The 15,491-nt window shown below is 38.6% G+C and overlaps 2 protein-coding genes across 2 annotated transcripts; one reads left to right on the top strand and one right to left on the bottom strand.

Annotated features, from left to right (window-relative positions):
* Positions 1 to 37: 37 nt before the first annotated feature.
* Positions 38 to 7,201, bottom strand: LOC306759932 (signal-transducing adaptor protein 2-like; the record flags this gene model as incomplete). The annotated part of the gene is made up of 10 exons (XM_079245681.1): positions 38 to 72; positions 2,579 to 2,653; positions 3,772 to 3,874; positions 4,479 to 4,548; positions 4,873 to 5,004; positions 5,130 to 5,281; positions 5,403 to 5,459; positions 5,549 to 5,668; positions 5,756 to 5,827; positions 7,109 to 7,201. 10 exons carry the CDS (start codon positions 7,199 to 7,201, stop codon positions 38 to 40), a joined length of 909 nt encoding a protein of 302 aa, XP_079101807.1.
* A 2,401-nt stretch (positions 7,202 to 9,602) lies between these two features.
* On the top strand, positions 9,603 to 14,295 carry LOC306759134 (ras-related protein Rab-11B). The gene is made up of 5 exons (XM_079244655.1): positions 9,603 to 9,742; positions 11,193 to 11,388; positions 11,469 to 11,662; positions 11,749 to 11,829; positions 13,571 to 14,295. Exons 1-5 carry the CDS (start codon positions 9,703 to 9,705, stop codon positions 13,714 to 13,716), a joined length of 657 nt encoding a protein of 218 aa, XP_079100781.1. The 5' UTR covers positions 9,603 to 9,702; the 3' UTR covers positions 13,717 to 14,295.
* The last annotated feature ends 1,196 nt before the right edge of the window (positions 14,296 to 15,491 follow it).

Raw genomic sequence — 15,491 nt, 5'->3', positions numbered from 1 at the left:
CCCCGCCCAGCTGGACATCTCCCAGCTCCACCTGGCCTCAGTCATCGCCGCAGATCATATCCTCTGCATCGACTGCGGTCGAAGCCATATCACAGAAGAGTTACGTCACTGGAGTTTGCTTCTATGTTGCATGACAGCAAAAGTTGATTTTGCGAATGAGTGGGTCATCGATCTCTGTGACAAAATTCTCTGGATGTACGACTCTGGCTGTGTAACTGCTTGGGGTCTTAATAGTTTTCTTCTCGCTGCGCATTCATTCAGCGCTGCTGCTAGAGCATTGATTTAGCGCTGGCCGCTGCTTCTTCTCCATCACTAAAACCTTTCAGCTGTGCGGTCGTGGATCCAGCTGCAGGATCAGGGTCCTGCTCTGTCTTGTCCTATCCCTGTGCCTTCCTTCTCATTTCCCAACTCGTAGGCCAAATCAAGTGATCTGCAACTACACAATTAAGCTTGATTGCTGGAAATTAGTCCCTCCTCTCACTTTAAATCCATAAATTGTGTCACTAATAACAAAGGTTCGCCATGATTAGCCTTTACTCATCAATCAACCACTGATCAGGAGGCAACGCTGCTGTACCAGCAGCTCATAGATTATTTAAAAAAGGTATTGGATTTCTTTGCCACGGCATGCAAACCTATCAGTGTTACTGGATTTCTCTTTGTTGGCAAGACAAGCACTTTGCATGCAGGAAACTTGGTCCTACAGCTTCCTGCTGTGCTTTGGATAGTTTCCAGTTATAGAGGCAGTGTTTACAGTAGTGGAGTCAGACGAATCCTTTGAGGGAGTTTCCTTCATTTTAACTTTAATTTGAAGTTGTAGATCATTCAAAATTTTGGGAATACTTGTACCGATTGCTCTGTTTACCAGACTGCTCCCTAATGCTTCTATGTCTACATCCGGTGACACTTTATTTGTAGCAACAAGACCTTGCTATAAGTAGTCAACTGCCTGCAGTCCAACTATATACGAATTAGATAGCTAGTAGTCGCGGGTAAACAAATTTGAGTATGAAATTTTTGCAGCTCACCTGGGTCAGAAAGTGAAGTGATAAAACACTTAAAACATATATACTGAAGTCCGTATTTGTGTGCCGCCCAGCCTTTTGAGTAGCATCCATGTTACATGTTCTACACGTCACATATTTTCCTCTGTATGCATCTCCTGATTAACTTTAATCTGCAATGCTTTAAAGAAGCATCCAGCTGAGAGGTTTTGTTCACTTTATTTCACATGCAGACAAAAATGTCACAATTTATTGTAAATAGTTTAAGTTTTCCACTATAATGAATCAGTCATTGAGGTAATAAATGAGTGAGAGCACTTTCTTCTTGGTGTGTGTTTCTAAACAGAACAAAACAAAGATGATATGATGTTAAGCATTAAGGGGGGAAAAGGGGGATAAAAGGTAGAGAACTTCCTGAAACTCATTCATTTCCTCTTCTCAAACTTCTTCATAGCACATAATAGGAATTCTTTCATCCCTTCTGATTGGATGTGACGGAGGCAAGAATTCTACTTCACTTAAAAAGTATGTACACTTCCAGTCATAAGTATGGCAACACTTTCCTTTGAAGTCCAAATACAAATCCTAAATGTTCACATCAAGGAGGAAGTAATACATGATATAGTATATGGATGATCACATTAGCCTATAAGGCAGTACAAATATAACTCTGTAAGCTATGTAAAATACAGGTATGTTAAACAGCTGATTCTAGAAATGAAAGAATACTGATACATAACGTGATACAATCTCAGGAGGACGTACCAATGGATGGCAAATGTGCAAAACATACAAGATTAATGTGCAGATAATGTGATGGGTACAGCTGTCTTCACAGTCAGTTAATTTACTGATGAATGTCCCAGAGAGGCAAATCAATAAGATGTTAATCTTCAGAGAGGCTTCACTGCAGACAGCTAATCGACGAGGAAGAGGAGCAGAGCCATGATGCGGAGGAGGGAAACGACTCCTCGTGCGAGGTAGCTCCGTTCTTCTGTCAGGTTTCCACTGAAGGCCTTCAGAGGAGAGGTCACTCCTTCCACTTTGCCTTCTGTTGTAGCTTAAGTTTGAGCTCTGATATTGCTGAACGAGGAACTAGAAAATACGAGAAGAAGAGCATTAATTATGTGGCAAGATGGTCAAACAACAAACGAGAAGGAAATGTTGAGATTGCAAATGGAGAGTAAATGCTTAAATGTGAACTTACTCTGTTTTTCACTGTCAGTATTGGCTGTTATCTTGGGCTCTAAAGGTGTGGGGGAGGACGATTTTGCAGAAAATATTTTGCAAACTGCAGGAATTGGAGGCATCAATACTCGCTTTGTTCCTTTCTGTCGTGGTTCTATAAAACACATAAACATCCTTGTTATAATTTAAGCTCTGCAACTAGTGAATATAAGACGTAGGGACTTCAGTGGCAGCAGAGCAGAAGTTGAATAAGCTGTTTTTCACTGTTTGAACACAGACAATAGTTTGTGGCAGCTGTGGGGAAAAAAATGAAGACGGTCCTGTTTATGCCTGTGAGACTGCGGGAGTAATGACAGGTAGACAAGTGGTGGTAAAGTTTTACTCACCCTCTTTTTTCAAAGAAGAATTTCCCTCTGAGTCTGCAGCTTCCTCTGATTCAGGGATCGTACTTTTTCGAGGAACTGAAAAACAAAACATATAATGAGTATTTAGTATTATTATTCGTAATATTACTGGTCTGATAAAAGGTAATCTCTCAGCTACATCGCTCTGTAGAGAACATGGCAGATGATGGTTTTGTCCAGGTTTTGATATCACAGAGTCCCATAAGTAAAGTTTCTTATTTACCCTTGAAAGGTGATGCGTTGTAGACTAAGATCCAGACTAAAACTAAAACTACAAATCCTTTGACATTCTGCAGAGGAGGACTTACTCTATCTAAAACCATCATGTCATGAACACAAGAGCAAAATGCTCTTATAATTAGAAATAATAAAATTATTCATAAAATTCATTTTAAAATCAATAAATTGATTACTATAACAATGTAAAAAAAAAGTGTATATAGATGACAAAAAAGCATATATGTGTGTGTGTATTTATTACATCGTCTATGACGCCAGCATGAACATGCTTGGGTTTAACATGCTGACATATATTCTTTGTGCCAAAGTCCAAATCACAACAAACTCTGTGGAAAGCTGCTTCACAAAAGCTCTAAAATTAGCGTGGCATGAGCAGATAAGTGTGTGCGTGTGTGTGACTCACAAAGCTTTCATGTCGTCAGAAGGAAAATGTATTGATAAAGCTAAGCTGAGTCGAATGTGTGCTTTTGCAAATGCACTTCAGTTATTTTGATTTAACATTTTAGGTACATTTTTAACCCCATTCCCTCCATTTGTTATCTATGCTTCACATTCTGCATTCATGCTCAAAAAGTCTAACATACTAAGAACTTTCTCTTTCTGGGTCATGAAATTACTCAAAGACTGTGCCATAACATTGGAGAGAAGGAATTTCCATGGTAATGATGTTAAAACAAATAGATACAGCCAAGCAGCAGAAAAGGTGATTAACTGGGTGTGTTGTCTTTTCCCAGGTCACAGTACCTGGTTTTGGAGGCAAACTTGGTGGGCCAGGGTTTGGTAAAGCCTGCGTAGTGATCTCTCCACTTTCAGTATCAGATGAAATAAAAGCTGTTGAAGTGGAGTCTTCCGTCAGTCATGTGCATATGTCGCTATAAAGATTAATAATCGTACAAGAATGAGCAGAGTGAAAGGAAAACGGTTGTTGTACATACAGATGGTCTTGTCGTATGGACCCTCCATGATGAGAGGGGTAAGATATCCATCTGTTTTTTCTACCAAGTAGGTGATCACATCATGCAGTGTGGCACAGTGAACCTGCGGAAAACACCTCATCAATACAGAAGAATCAAATGCAGGCAGTGAATTAAAAAGGGCGTGTCTTGACTCTGAAACTTCTCGCCCTGCTTAGAGATAAGACTCAACTTTTCCACAGTAACCATGACGAAAGTTTTAAAATGTTAGTAAGAAATTTAGTTTTATTTCCAGTGCATACCACAGTGGCAGGTGAGGAGATATATGAGCTCTTTGCCATTTCAAACACACACACACACACATAGCTACACAGGTGACATACAAAGTCATAAGACATTTTTATTGCTACTTCTGCGTTTCTTTTTTCCTGGTAACCAGCATCTCCTTTGCCAGGAGGTCATAAGACATTGCTCGCATCTCATAAAAAGCCATAAAAAACTCCAGTTATCGATTGCAACCAACTTTTTTTATTATGACTGCTAAGTTGCACAAAGCTTAAGCTCAACTCAGCACATTTTATCAAGCAATAAAACGTCCATGTCTGTTTACACTCCTACCTTTTTATGACATCCAGAAATAAAAGATTCCATAAATTTAATGCTTTTTTTCTGTACTGTGCACATGTTGATTTATCTGTGATACATTGAGTATGTATATCAGTACTCACAGGATTTTCCACATCAATAATGAAGCCTCCCTCATGCTTTCGGGACACGCGGTAGTGTCTGAAGACAACTCTGAAAGAGACAAGTCATCTGAGTGAAGAGGCATCGCCCATGTCAAGACTGACAAACAAAAACAAGCTTTCTGAATGGACATGTGTCGTAACAGAAATACGTGGTCAGAGGAGACGAGATCTGAGTGTTAATGAGCACTCAGGATGGAAAGATAAAACTCTTGTACACACACGTGCTCTACTGTGTCCATTGCTTTTAAGCATGTAATGCAGCTCTGCAGCAATCATTTCAAGACAACAAAGATGTGTTTAGCACTCAAACATGTTTGTGATCTAGTCTGTAGCATAGTGTGCATTTTATGCTTTAATATATGTGCGTGTATACCCATCAAGGTCCTGTCTGGTGGTGATGGCAAAGGAGATCTTGTCTCTCCCGGGTCTCAGTAGGAGGTTTCCTTTCTTGGGTTCTCTCTCCAGCAGCAGCTCTGCCTCCATACGGGACACTTGGTGGTAACAACTGCATCAAAACAAACAAAGGGGACAAAAAGGGACACACTTGAACCATTCATCAAAGATGGAGTTTGACAATATACGAAAGATATATCAGCTCTATGTGTAATATATATATATAATCATACTTACGCAGGCATGTCAGCTTGGAGGCTGATGTATGGACTGCTGTCAGTGACTGTGTTTGGAGCAAGCATGTTCACCCTGTCTCTCTCTCTTTGAACTACCTCTCTTAGCATGTGGATCTGACCAGGCAGCAGGTTGAGGGTGGTCGGTACCGACAGCTGCAAGGGAGATACAGTTTTTATGCTGTGAAAATGATCCTAAAACTAAACTACGATTAAAATTAGAAACTTTAAAAACAATACAATAAAACAGCTCCTTCCATGAAGTGAGATAAACTACCTCAGCCACAGACTGGATGTGGCCCTTCCACAGCTCACGAGCTTCTGCATTTGGGGCCTGCAGAGGCAAAAGGAGAGAAAAAATGTGAACAAACAATGTTGTAAAATAACTAAAAAAGAAAAGATGTATTCCCCTAAATCACTCACAGTAAATTTGGTGATTCCATCCTTCATCTGAAGGTTGAATCTGGCTGCATCTAACTTACGGTCTGGGCTGCTGTCGTCTGATACTGAGATAAATTCACTGAGCTCCAGTTTGTCAACATACTGATGGGACACACACATAAATAATAAGTGGAAAACATTCATTCGGATCGATATATTGTATGAAACCGTGCTTCTGAGAGGACTCACGTCGCTGTCTCTCATGTCATTGAAGAAGAAAAGTGTGTTTCCACACAGGCAGGTCCACAGTTTCTGAGATGTCTGCTCAGAACACACAAACACACATGATGAAGTATAAAATATGTCACAGTAAACTGCGAAAACAGAAAGAAATACTTATCATGAAATCATTTAATGAACGTCACAAGAAGGAAATAAATAAGACTTCTGATCTGAGCTGATGACATTCCTGGTTCAGACTCGATGAGTCAGTTGACTACCAGAAACCAGATGTTTGGCATTAATAACTATTGCTTGGTATCAGTGGCCAGAACTGTTTGGACTTGAAGAGCAACGATTTGAGAAGACAATGTTATTCAAGATTGTAATCACTATTGTCTGGTTCTCTTCAAGGTGCAGGAAACTTGTACCTGAACAGTTTTTATGACAAACTAAGCATTGAGCTCTGTTCACAGTTTAGTCATATAGATGCAGCTGGTTAAAAAAGAAAGAAAAATCTCTTCTTCAATGTGCTAGCATAGTAGAAAGTAGAGTATTTTACTAACAGAACAAAGTGGATTTTTTGCAAAGCCTGTTGTGCTAGTTTGAGTCTCTGCAAGAGGTTTGTTTTCATGTTTACTCTGCTTTTTACATCACAAAGAGCAGAAAAGCCGCCTGACTAGTTGAAGAGACAGAAAAGAGAGAAGTAATGCTGGCAAACCTGCTAAAGTCCATGTGCAAATAATTAAAAACGGGATGCTGTGCTTACTGAGAACTGTTTAAACAAACTTAACTGCATGGAAGTTATCGTGAAATGTTTGAGGTAGAGGAACATAAAAATGAAGCATAATAGCTAGTACATTTTTTAAATATTATCCACAGTTGAATACAAGTAAATAAACACATTTAAAGTATGATTCTATTGAATAGTGACTGTAGTGACTGATTTATAACAAACTTCTGAACTTTGATGGGACTAAAGAGCATCCTTGAAATCTTTTGCAAGTTTGTTTATTTCTCATAAATAACTCAAGTTGCCGCAGTTTTGATCATCTGTCAAGAAAACTTGTAAGATTTTGTTTAATCTACTAATTTATGAAGAAAACATATTCAAGATTTGGACATTATTAGCAATCTGAATATGAAATGCTAAAAAATTATCCTCATTTGGAGTTAAGTGTGTAACATACTATGAATTAATTTTACATATATAGCTATAAATTTAAACCACATTTAAATAGCTAATGCCTAAGCAGATATAATCTTTTAGTCCTCATTTATAAAATGTGTTGACACACCAATCATTCTTGTAACTTGTTTTACTCAAATGTCTGTTAAACAAGTCAGGAGACGTTGATTTTCTGTTCATGTCTGATGATCTACCTTATCTTTAAATGACCTCTTCTCCAGGTAACCATCATAGTAACAATCTGGCAGCTGGTTCTTCCTTCGCCTTCGCCTTGCTTGCTGAGCCATCCCGAGGCCTGCAGATGTTAAGCTGGAGCTTCTTTTCAGCCTTAACTAAAGCTGTTTACTTGGTTCAAGTGAATAAGCAGGGTTTGTCTGCCTTAGTTACAGCCCCATATAAAAGTGGTTAATCAACCTGTTTGTACATTTTATCCTCCAGAGGCGGTCTCCTGGCTGCTGATTGGCCGGTCCATAGAAAGGGCGGGGTTTTAAAGTTATCTGCAGGTGAGACTGAATCTGACGTAGGTGTGGTTTTCCCCAAGACTGGAAACTATTTGGCATTTCCAAACCTGCAACAAAGAACAGGCCCAACAAACATTTCTGATACAGAGATTGACTGTTTGTTTTTTTAAAATTATTTTTACTTTGTTTTCTTTTCCTATTGTTGATGTGTGATGTGTGTGTGTGTGTGTTTTTTTTAAGCTGGTCCAGACTTATAGACTGTACACTGAAACCTTACAGCAGTCAAAAGACTGTGACTCACTTTTACCCTGTTAGGCTATCTACTCATAAAAGGCAGTGGTTATGTGGTTTTAGTCTGAACCATTGTTGTGGCTAAACAGCAATAAACTAGATAAACAGATAAAAAGTGTGAATCATAGAGTTTCAGATATTTCCAGATAAACCGTCAGGTGACCACCTTGTACCTTTAGTCACTTTTCCTATTGTTACTGTAGATATGTGTTTGTGGAAGACTTTGTCTTTATTGAACAAATGAGTAGACTCCTCTCCTCTACACATACTTTGAACTTCCTCTTTCAGCCTTTGGTTTGTTCTTGATGTTGCTGTTCTCCACCACCTTTGGTGGTACCTCCCATTTTGACCCTAACCCTCTTGCTTCCAGCCTGGTACAGATGTACCTGCTATTCCATTTCCCTGGTTATTGTGGTCTATGAATGCCATACTTGCCTGCATCTTATACACTACTATATAGTGGACTGTCTCTGAGGCCTCTTTGAACAGACTGAACCGGGTCCTGTCTAATGTGGTAGACCCTGGTTTCAATGGCTCTTGTGCAGCTATTATAAGTCTCTGTGCTATCCTTCAGATGACCCTGCCCTAGCTACTGACAAACACATTATTTAAAGATAGAAATAAAAAAAATAAAAAAATAAAGAGAGAAGTTAGGTTTTTGTTTTAAATTATATTTGCTTACTCCAGAGACTAAGCTATCAAATGTCATTTCCATGTCAATTGCTATCACCTGCCTGTTTGCTATGAAAAAATTCAATAAATATATTAAAAAATAAAAAGAGAAAAGTGCAGAAAGGTGTGCAACACCCTAAGCCTGTATCAGCTTCACTAAAAGAATGGCCAAGGGGGTCTTTAAGGCCAGCCCTAACTGTAAACTTTATTTAAGGGAGGTTTTAAGCCCAAACTAAAAAATACAGGAAGTTTGCATTTCTTATTTTCAATATAGATATCGGTTGGTGATTTTTGCACATAGTTACATTCTATTTGTATGTACATTTCACACAACTCCCAACTTTTAGGTAACTGGAATTGTACTAAAGTCCAGTACCTGAGTAAATATACTTGTAATTCTTCACAATAGTTAATAATAGTAAGAATTTGAACATGTATTTTATTTATATATATATATATATATATATATATATATATATATATATATATATATATATATATATATATATATATATATATATATATATATATATATATATATATATATATATATATATATATATATATATATATATATATATATATATGTGTGTGTGTGTGTGACTATGAGAAGTCCATATTAGTTTTCTAGACCACTGTTTCTCGAATGGGGTATGGGTACCCCTGGGGGTACTTCAAGCCATTCCAGGGGGTACAGTAACGTTTTGAAAACATATATCTTTTAATGTTTCCTTTAAAACATCCATAAATAAAAAATATTAATACAATATTGTATAAATATTTAATATATTTCAGTAAATGTATGTGTAAATTCATAAACTGAATTTACATTTAGATTTAAACCATTTAATTCCTCCCAAAATCCCAGATGCTGACGTGGACCCCACACGTAACAAGTCAAATCCCATCCGTCAGTCACTGTCGCCTTGACAACGCAAACAACGGTTAAACCGTATTAGAGATGTGGTAAAAGTTTAATGACACAAACACAAATGACAAAGTGCTTTATTTCAACGTTTTTTCCAAGCCAAAAATACTTTGCGGGGGTTAGGGGGTACTTGGCTTAAAAAAAACAAAACAAAACAAAAAAAAAACAACAACAAAAAAACATTTTACAAGGGGTACTGTGTTGCAAAAAGGTTGAGAACCGCAGTCCTAGACAAAGCCAAGCAGCTGTAACAGTTACAGTCTCCAGCTCTGTACCTGAAGCTGCGTAGCTCGAGGTCACGTGACCGCGCAGTCCCCCCCAGCTTTACGCAAAGTACGCATTGTCTCCTGTCATCTTGGCGCACCACCACCCTGGTCAGTGCAGGGAAGTATTTTCTGTCATCACTCCGCTCTCCTAGAGCTGATTGTATCACACAATGGGGAACAGAGACGACGAATACGATTTCTTGTTCAAAGGTAAGTGGAGCTGATTCTGTGTTTGGATAACACAGTTTGATAATACCAAATCTGGCTAAACTGAAGCTAGCATGCTAGCTGCATGAACGTCAATGGTCAACATCAGCTGCTGGCTGCAGCTAACGCTAACTAGCTACATTGTTTTTGTAGCGGATGCGTTGGGAACGACTTTACACCCCTATTGTCTAAATAATATCTCATCTACAGATATATAGGTTTTGGCTTCTTGCTTTTATTCATGTTAAACTTCGATTCATGCTATTTGTTTAGCTATCAGATTAATCAGAAACTAGGGCGTATAGTCTTTACAAGCTAGTGTCTAGTCAGAAAAGGGTGCGATTACATTGACAATAATGCAGTAAACATTGTTGTGTAACTGTTTTCGCTATAGGTTATACACATATTTAACAAAGAATAGCAGCAGTGGCGTATTTTCCTCGGACTGTTAGTTGAAATGAACAGAAAACAAGTTCCCTTAGTGGGATAGTTGAGCCTCAGAGAGGAAACTTGCACCCTATGACAGGAAAGAAGAGGAAACTCTGGTATTCTGGTGGTTTTTATCAGGTATCTAATTACTACTGATAACCGGTACTTTCCGAAACACCTCTTTTGTCTTTGATGACTAAAGGCTTATTTTTCTACCAAACAAAACTCAATGTGACCAGACTGGATCGCTTAATTGTGAGTATCACATGATCCTGCTTACACCTGGAAGTTTTGTTTTCTGCCAAAATGATGCTTCTAATGGGAAATACTAGAACAGATCACGTTCAGTGCACTGCTATACATGTTGGCTATCAAAAGATTCAATCTTATTTATTCATCTTAATTAGATTTATTATTGTCATCCCCCTCAACTAATCATCTGACGGATGAGTCAAAGAATGCTGACACTGTGTCAGTGGTTTTTAATGCCTCAGATGTTGTCTGAAATTTGGATGCCAGGAGGACAAATACTTGCAGGATTTGGACTGGATTCATGTAGTAAAAAGAGGATCGCTGTATGGCAGATAAAGAAGCACAGGACGAGTGTGGCTGTCAGACACTGATTGGAGGATACTGATGACTCTTCAGGATGACACAGGAACAGAAGCCTTGAGAAACTGTTGAGTCAGATATCCCAGAGTGCAGGCTATTGGCAGCTTCTTCCTGCCTGACTCCCAACAGGGCAGAGTCTGATAAGGATTTCTTTCCATAGCTAAAAAAAAAAAAATCCCCAAGTCAGCACTTTCACTTTGAGAATGACCATGACTGCATTGCAGCCAGTTACTGATGGAGGCAGTAGTTGCTGTAGAAAATCGGTTATTTACGTCAGCTGGTTTTTCCACTGTATATTAGGCAGGAATTCATATTCTGATAATTGCCAGACTGCTCTGAAACCTGAAAGCAGCTCTTTGTTTGTGTGTCAGTTATATAATGTTTTTAAGTAACTTTGTTGTTTTTATTCTAGTTGTACTTATTGGAGACTCAGGAGTGGGGAAGAGTAATCTGCTGTCCCGTTTCACACGAAATGAGTTCAACCTGGAGAGCAAGAGTACCATAGGGGTAGAGTTCGCCACCCGCAGCATCCAAGTGGATGGAAAGACAATAAAGGCTCAGATATGGGACACAGCTGGACAAGAGCGCTACAGAGCAATTACTTCAGCGTGAGTGTTCTTTTTCACGGTGGATCTTTTTCATAATGATAGATTACACAGTGTTTTCATGTGTTTTATGCTGTGGATAGGTATTATCGGGGTGCAGTTGGTGCTCTCCTAGTTTATGACATTGCCAAGCACCTTACATATGAGAATGTCGAACGCTGGCTGAAGGAGCTCCGGGACCACGCTGATAACAACATTGTCATCATGCTGGTTGGAAACAAGAGCGACCTCCGCCACCTCAGGGCTGTGCCCACTGATGAGGCTCGGGCATTTGCAGGTAAATCAAATGGTTATTTTTTGGGAAAGACATAATTGAGTCAGCCTTAAATATAAAAACCTGTCCAACTTCTATTCCCACATCAGAAAAGAACACTCTGTCATTCATTGAGACGTCAGCGTTGGACTCCACAAACGTTGAGGAGGCTTTCAAGAACATTTTAACAGGTGGGAAGAGGAGGTCCAGGGACACTGTTCTGACCTGTTTAACGCTTACCCCTTGGTTGTTTTTAATATAATATATAAGATATTATTTGGCAGAATTCAAATCTGTTTCTAACTACTGAGACAGAAATGTTGGCCTTTATAGTTAACAATAAATATACACATATGAACTTTGGACCATATCAGTCACCACCGAAGATGAACTGATTTACTGACTGCTTTCCAGAAGTGACCTTAAATACAGATAAATGCTGGTTTATTTTAATTCCCTACTGCCTAATGGTCAATCAGTTCCCGGTTTTGGCCTTGTCCTTGTGTGGCTGACATTTCTCTCACTGCCCTGAATCTTTTAACATTATGTTCCACAGATGAATAAGATCTCCAGCTTATTTTTAGTTTAATAACGGTTGTCCTCAGATTACCCACTCAAGTCTTTCACACAGCGTTGAACACATCCCCCATCATCACTTCTGAGAGGCTCAGCTTTTGTGGGTTTTTCCATTGTCTCCATTCTAATGACTGACCTGTTACCAATTAACCTAATTAGTTGTGACATCTTGTAAATTTCTGGCTAGATGTGTAATTCAGTGATTTTTTTAAAAAAAACCCATTTTAGCAGACACAAGTGCTGAGGAAAAATGCTTTTGATGTTTTTAATAACCAGCTTAATTTTATTAAGAAAATAGAAAAAAAATAGAATTTAATGCCAACAACAATGGAATGTAGGAGTTAAAATAAGTTCAAAATAATTTAGAGAATATAAGTGTGACAGTGTTTTTGAAGATACTACAATTGGCCAATGAAGTGGTGACAGGTGAGCAGCGGTATATCATCCAGGCGCCATAAAGCAAAAGTCCTGCCATGTTTTTGGATCTACCTTGTGCTTTTGGAACAGGTGTTTTCACTAAGAGCTTCATCTGCCTTGCAGTGGAGCCGAGCGAATTATGTTCAGCTGGTTTAGTGACTGGTGGGAACAGCTGCTGGACAGGACTTTTACTTTATGACACCTGGATCGTACACCTCTGCAGGTGAGGGTGTCAGGATTGGGTATAAAAGCGACATCTATCAAATGTTTTTTTTTTTAAATCTACTGTGAGTCAACATTTCTCAAATAATTCTAAATACAAAAAGATAAAACGGTGAACAATGAAGTTGCAACAGAATTTACAGTTACAGTGTATTATATTTTGAAAAGATTCAGGGTCTCATAGGAAATGTCAGTGCATAAAGGCCAAGGTCAGAAACCACTATTGAATGAATCTGACTTCTGATCCTTTAGGTGAAACTACATTTGAAAAGTTATCATTATAAAAATTGAAAAATTATCATTATTCCCACCTGGGCTCAGGAATAACACATAAAGCAGTTTCACTTGACAAAGTTTGCAGCTGCGTCTAAAATGGAACAAAAATGTGTCTTCTGAGACACCGTGTCCAAGATCTACTTGCAGTTCAGCTCGGTCTTCTGTATGTATGACAAAAAGGACAATTATGTAGCTAATTTAACATAAACTGACACACAATAACCCTGTAAAACTGCAACAGTTACCACAATGGGAAATGTGTCTCCATATGTTGCTGCCATCAAATGCTTAATTTTTAAAAAACCTACTGCAAACACATCACTTGTGTTTTGGGATTTGTGCCTACCTGTCTGCAGTTGCTGAATCTTAATTTGTAGGAATATTTAGAGTGTAAACATGAAAAGACTCTCACAGTTTCTTTTTCTGAAATTTGCTTTGCAGAAATCTACCGCATCGTGTCACAGAAACAGATAGCAGACAGATCTGCACATGATGAGTCTCCGGGCAACAACGTTGTGGACATAAGTGTCCCGCCAACCACTGACGGCCAGAAAGGCAACAAACTGCAGTGCTGCCAGAGCCTGTGATACTCAGTCCGAAAACACTCGTCCTCTTGTCTGCAATCACTCCCAACATCACACCACCTGTGCACTTTTTCCTCACCACCCCCCCCCTCCCCAGCTCTGCTCACAGCCAACTCCCTCATCACTAAACCCATTCTTTTTCTTTATCTTTCATTTTATATAAGTACTCCTGAAGTCACTCGTGCTTTTCTCTCCTGCTATGAGAGACATCTCAGAAGCCTTTATGTCACTTGGTCAGATGAGTTGTGTGAAGGTCCCTGCAATGCAGGAAGGAGGCAGTTGTTTCTGTCTTAATGAAGCTTGTGAAGTTGTGTGAACTCTGATGAAACGCTGTCATGCAGAGGTTGGCAGGTTGTGAAATACATTTCTGTGGTCGCCTCTAGATGGTGCTGTGTAAGTGACCTACTGATGGCTACTCTGGTCTAGTGAAGCAGTATTATGCGTTTGACAGTGTGGTGCGTACTACCATCAGTTATCATGCCAAAAATATCTTCATTATGTATTTATTGAACAATATTGGCTTCAGTTGTCATTGTTTTACTTTCAGTATATAAAAAAAAACCTAAAATTTACAATAAAATTCTTGACTAAAGCAGCTTGACTTGATTCTTTTTTTCCCCCTCCATATCTTAAATTTCTCTATTTTTAGTTTTAATATATTCAGCTCATATTATGACAAAATTTTATTCAGTATTTCAGAAAGTTATATTTCACAACTGGCAGCTGGTGTAGAAGTTACTTGATATTCTAAAAGTATAATTATTTAACAAGTCTAGTTGTCAAGTGTTTAGAAATTCATTGCTACGTTTTCTCAAAGTAGAAAGTTCATTTTATAGTTGTTAAAATATACTGAAGATTATTAACACCTAGAAATGAAAGGCTGTGTGTCCTTATGTGCCTTCCCATGATGGCCGAGGCAGACGTGACTGTTGCAGAAAATCTTAAGTGGAGGCAGAGAGGTGACCACTACACGTTACCTCGGTGGGCCGGTAAAACATTGTCATGGAAAACATTAACCAGTATTTCTTCACGTTGAACAAGATAAAGTACTTTTTAACGCCACAACTTTAGGCAAACTCATAATTTATATTAATCCATTTACTATAATCTCAAAAGTTTTTGTACTTCTAACTCTTGGTCTGTTTAGCAGTAGAAACACTTTACATAAAAGTTTAAAGCAGAGATGCCCCAGTCCAGTCCTCCGGAGCTACTATCCTGCAACTTTGAGATTCATCCCTTCAACAACACACCTCCACCGCATGTCATTCAGCTCTGCAGAAGCCTGCTCACGAGCCATTTATGTGATCGGAGAACACAGTATTGGTTTATCAAGATGAAAGGCTTTATTTGTCATTTTAAAAGTTTAAACCTATAAAAAAAATTTTAAAAAAAAGACAGTTATTGCATATATATTTACAGTCTGGGTTAAGTTAGGGGGAATAATTAGAACCTCTGGGCAGCAGCAGCTGGAACTGCAGGTAAGCCAATGGACATACAGGCAAAGGTTTCACAACCAGGTATCGTCTGCAAAGCATGCTGATCTGGTTTGGTGATTCCCTCGGGGACTGGAGAGCTTGTCACAGATTTGCCTGAATTTTTCATCACATCGAAGAGAATTTGAATACAATGAGGCCATCTGTTTGAAATTTGGACATTTCAACAGAATAACAATCCTCAGCACACTGAATACACAGAGAAATGGCTTGAAAGGACAAAATAGTGTTATGGCCACAAAAGAGCAAAAATTTATAATTGTATCTAAATGTTAAAGAGCTGCA

The sequence above is a fragment of the Telmatherina bonti genome, assembly GCF_933228915.1.
Source record: "Telmatherina bonti genome assembly, chromosome: 8".
In the NCBI taxonomy this organism is placed as follows: domain Eukaryota; kingdom Metazoa; phylum Chordata; class Actinopteri; order Atheriniformes; family Telmatherinidae; genus Telmatherina; species Telmatherina bonti.
This window is presented reverse-complemented; position numbering and strand designations above follow the sequence as displayed.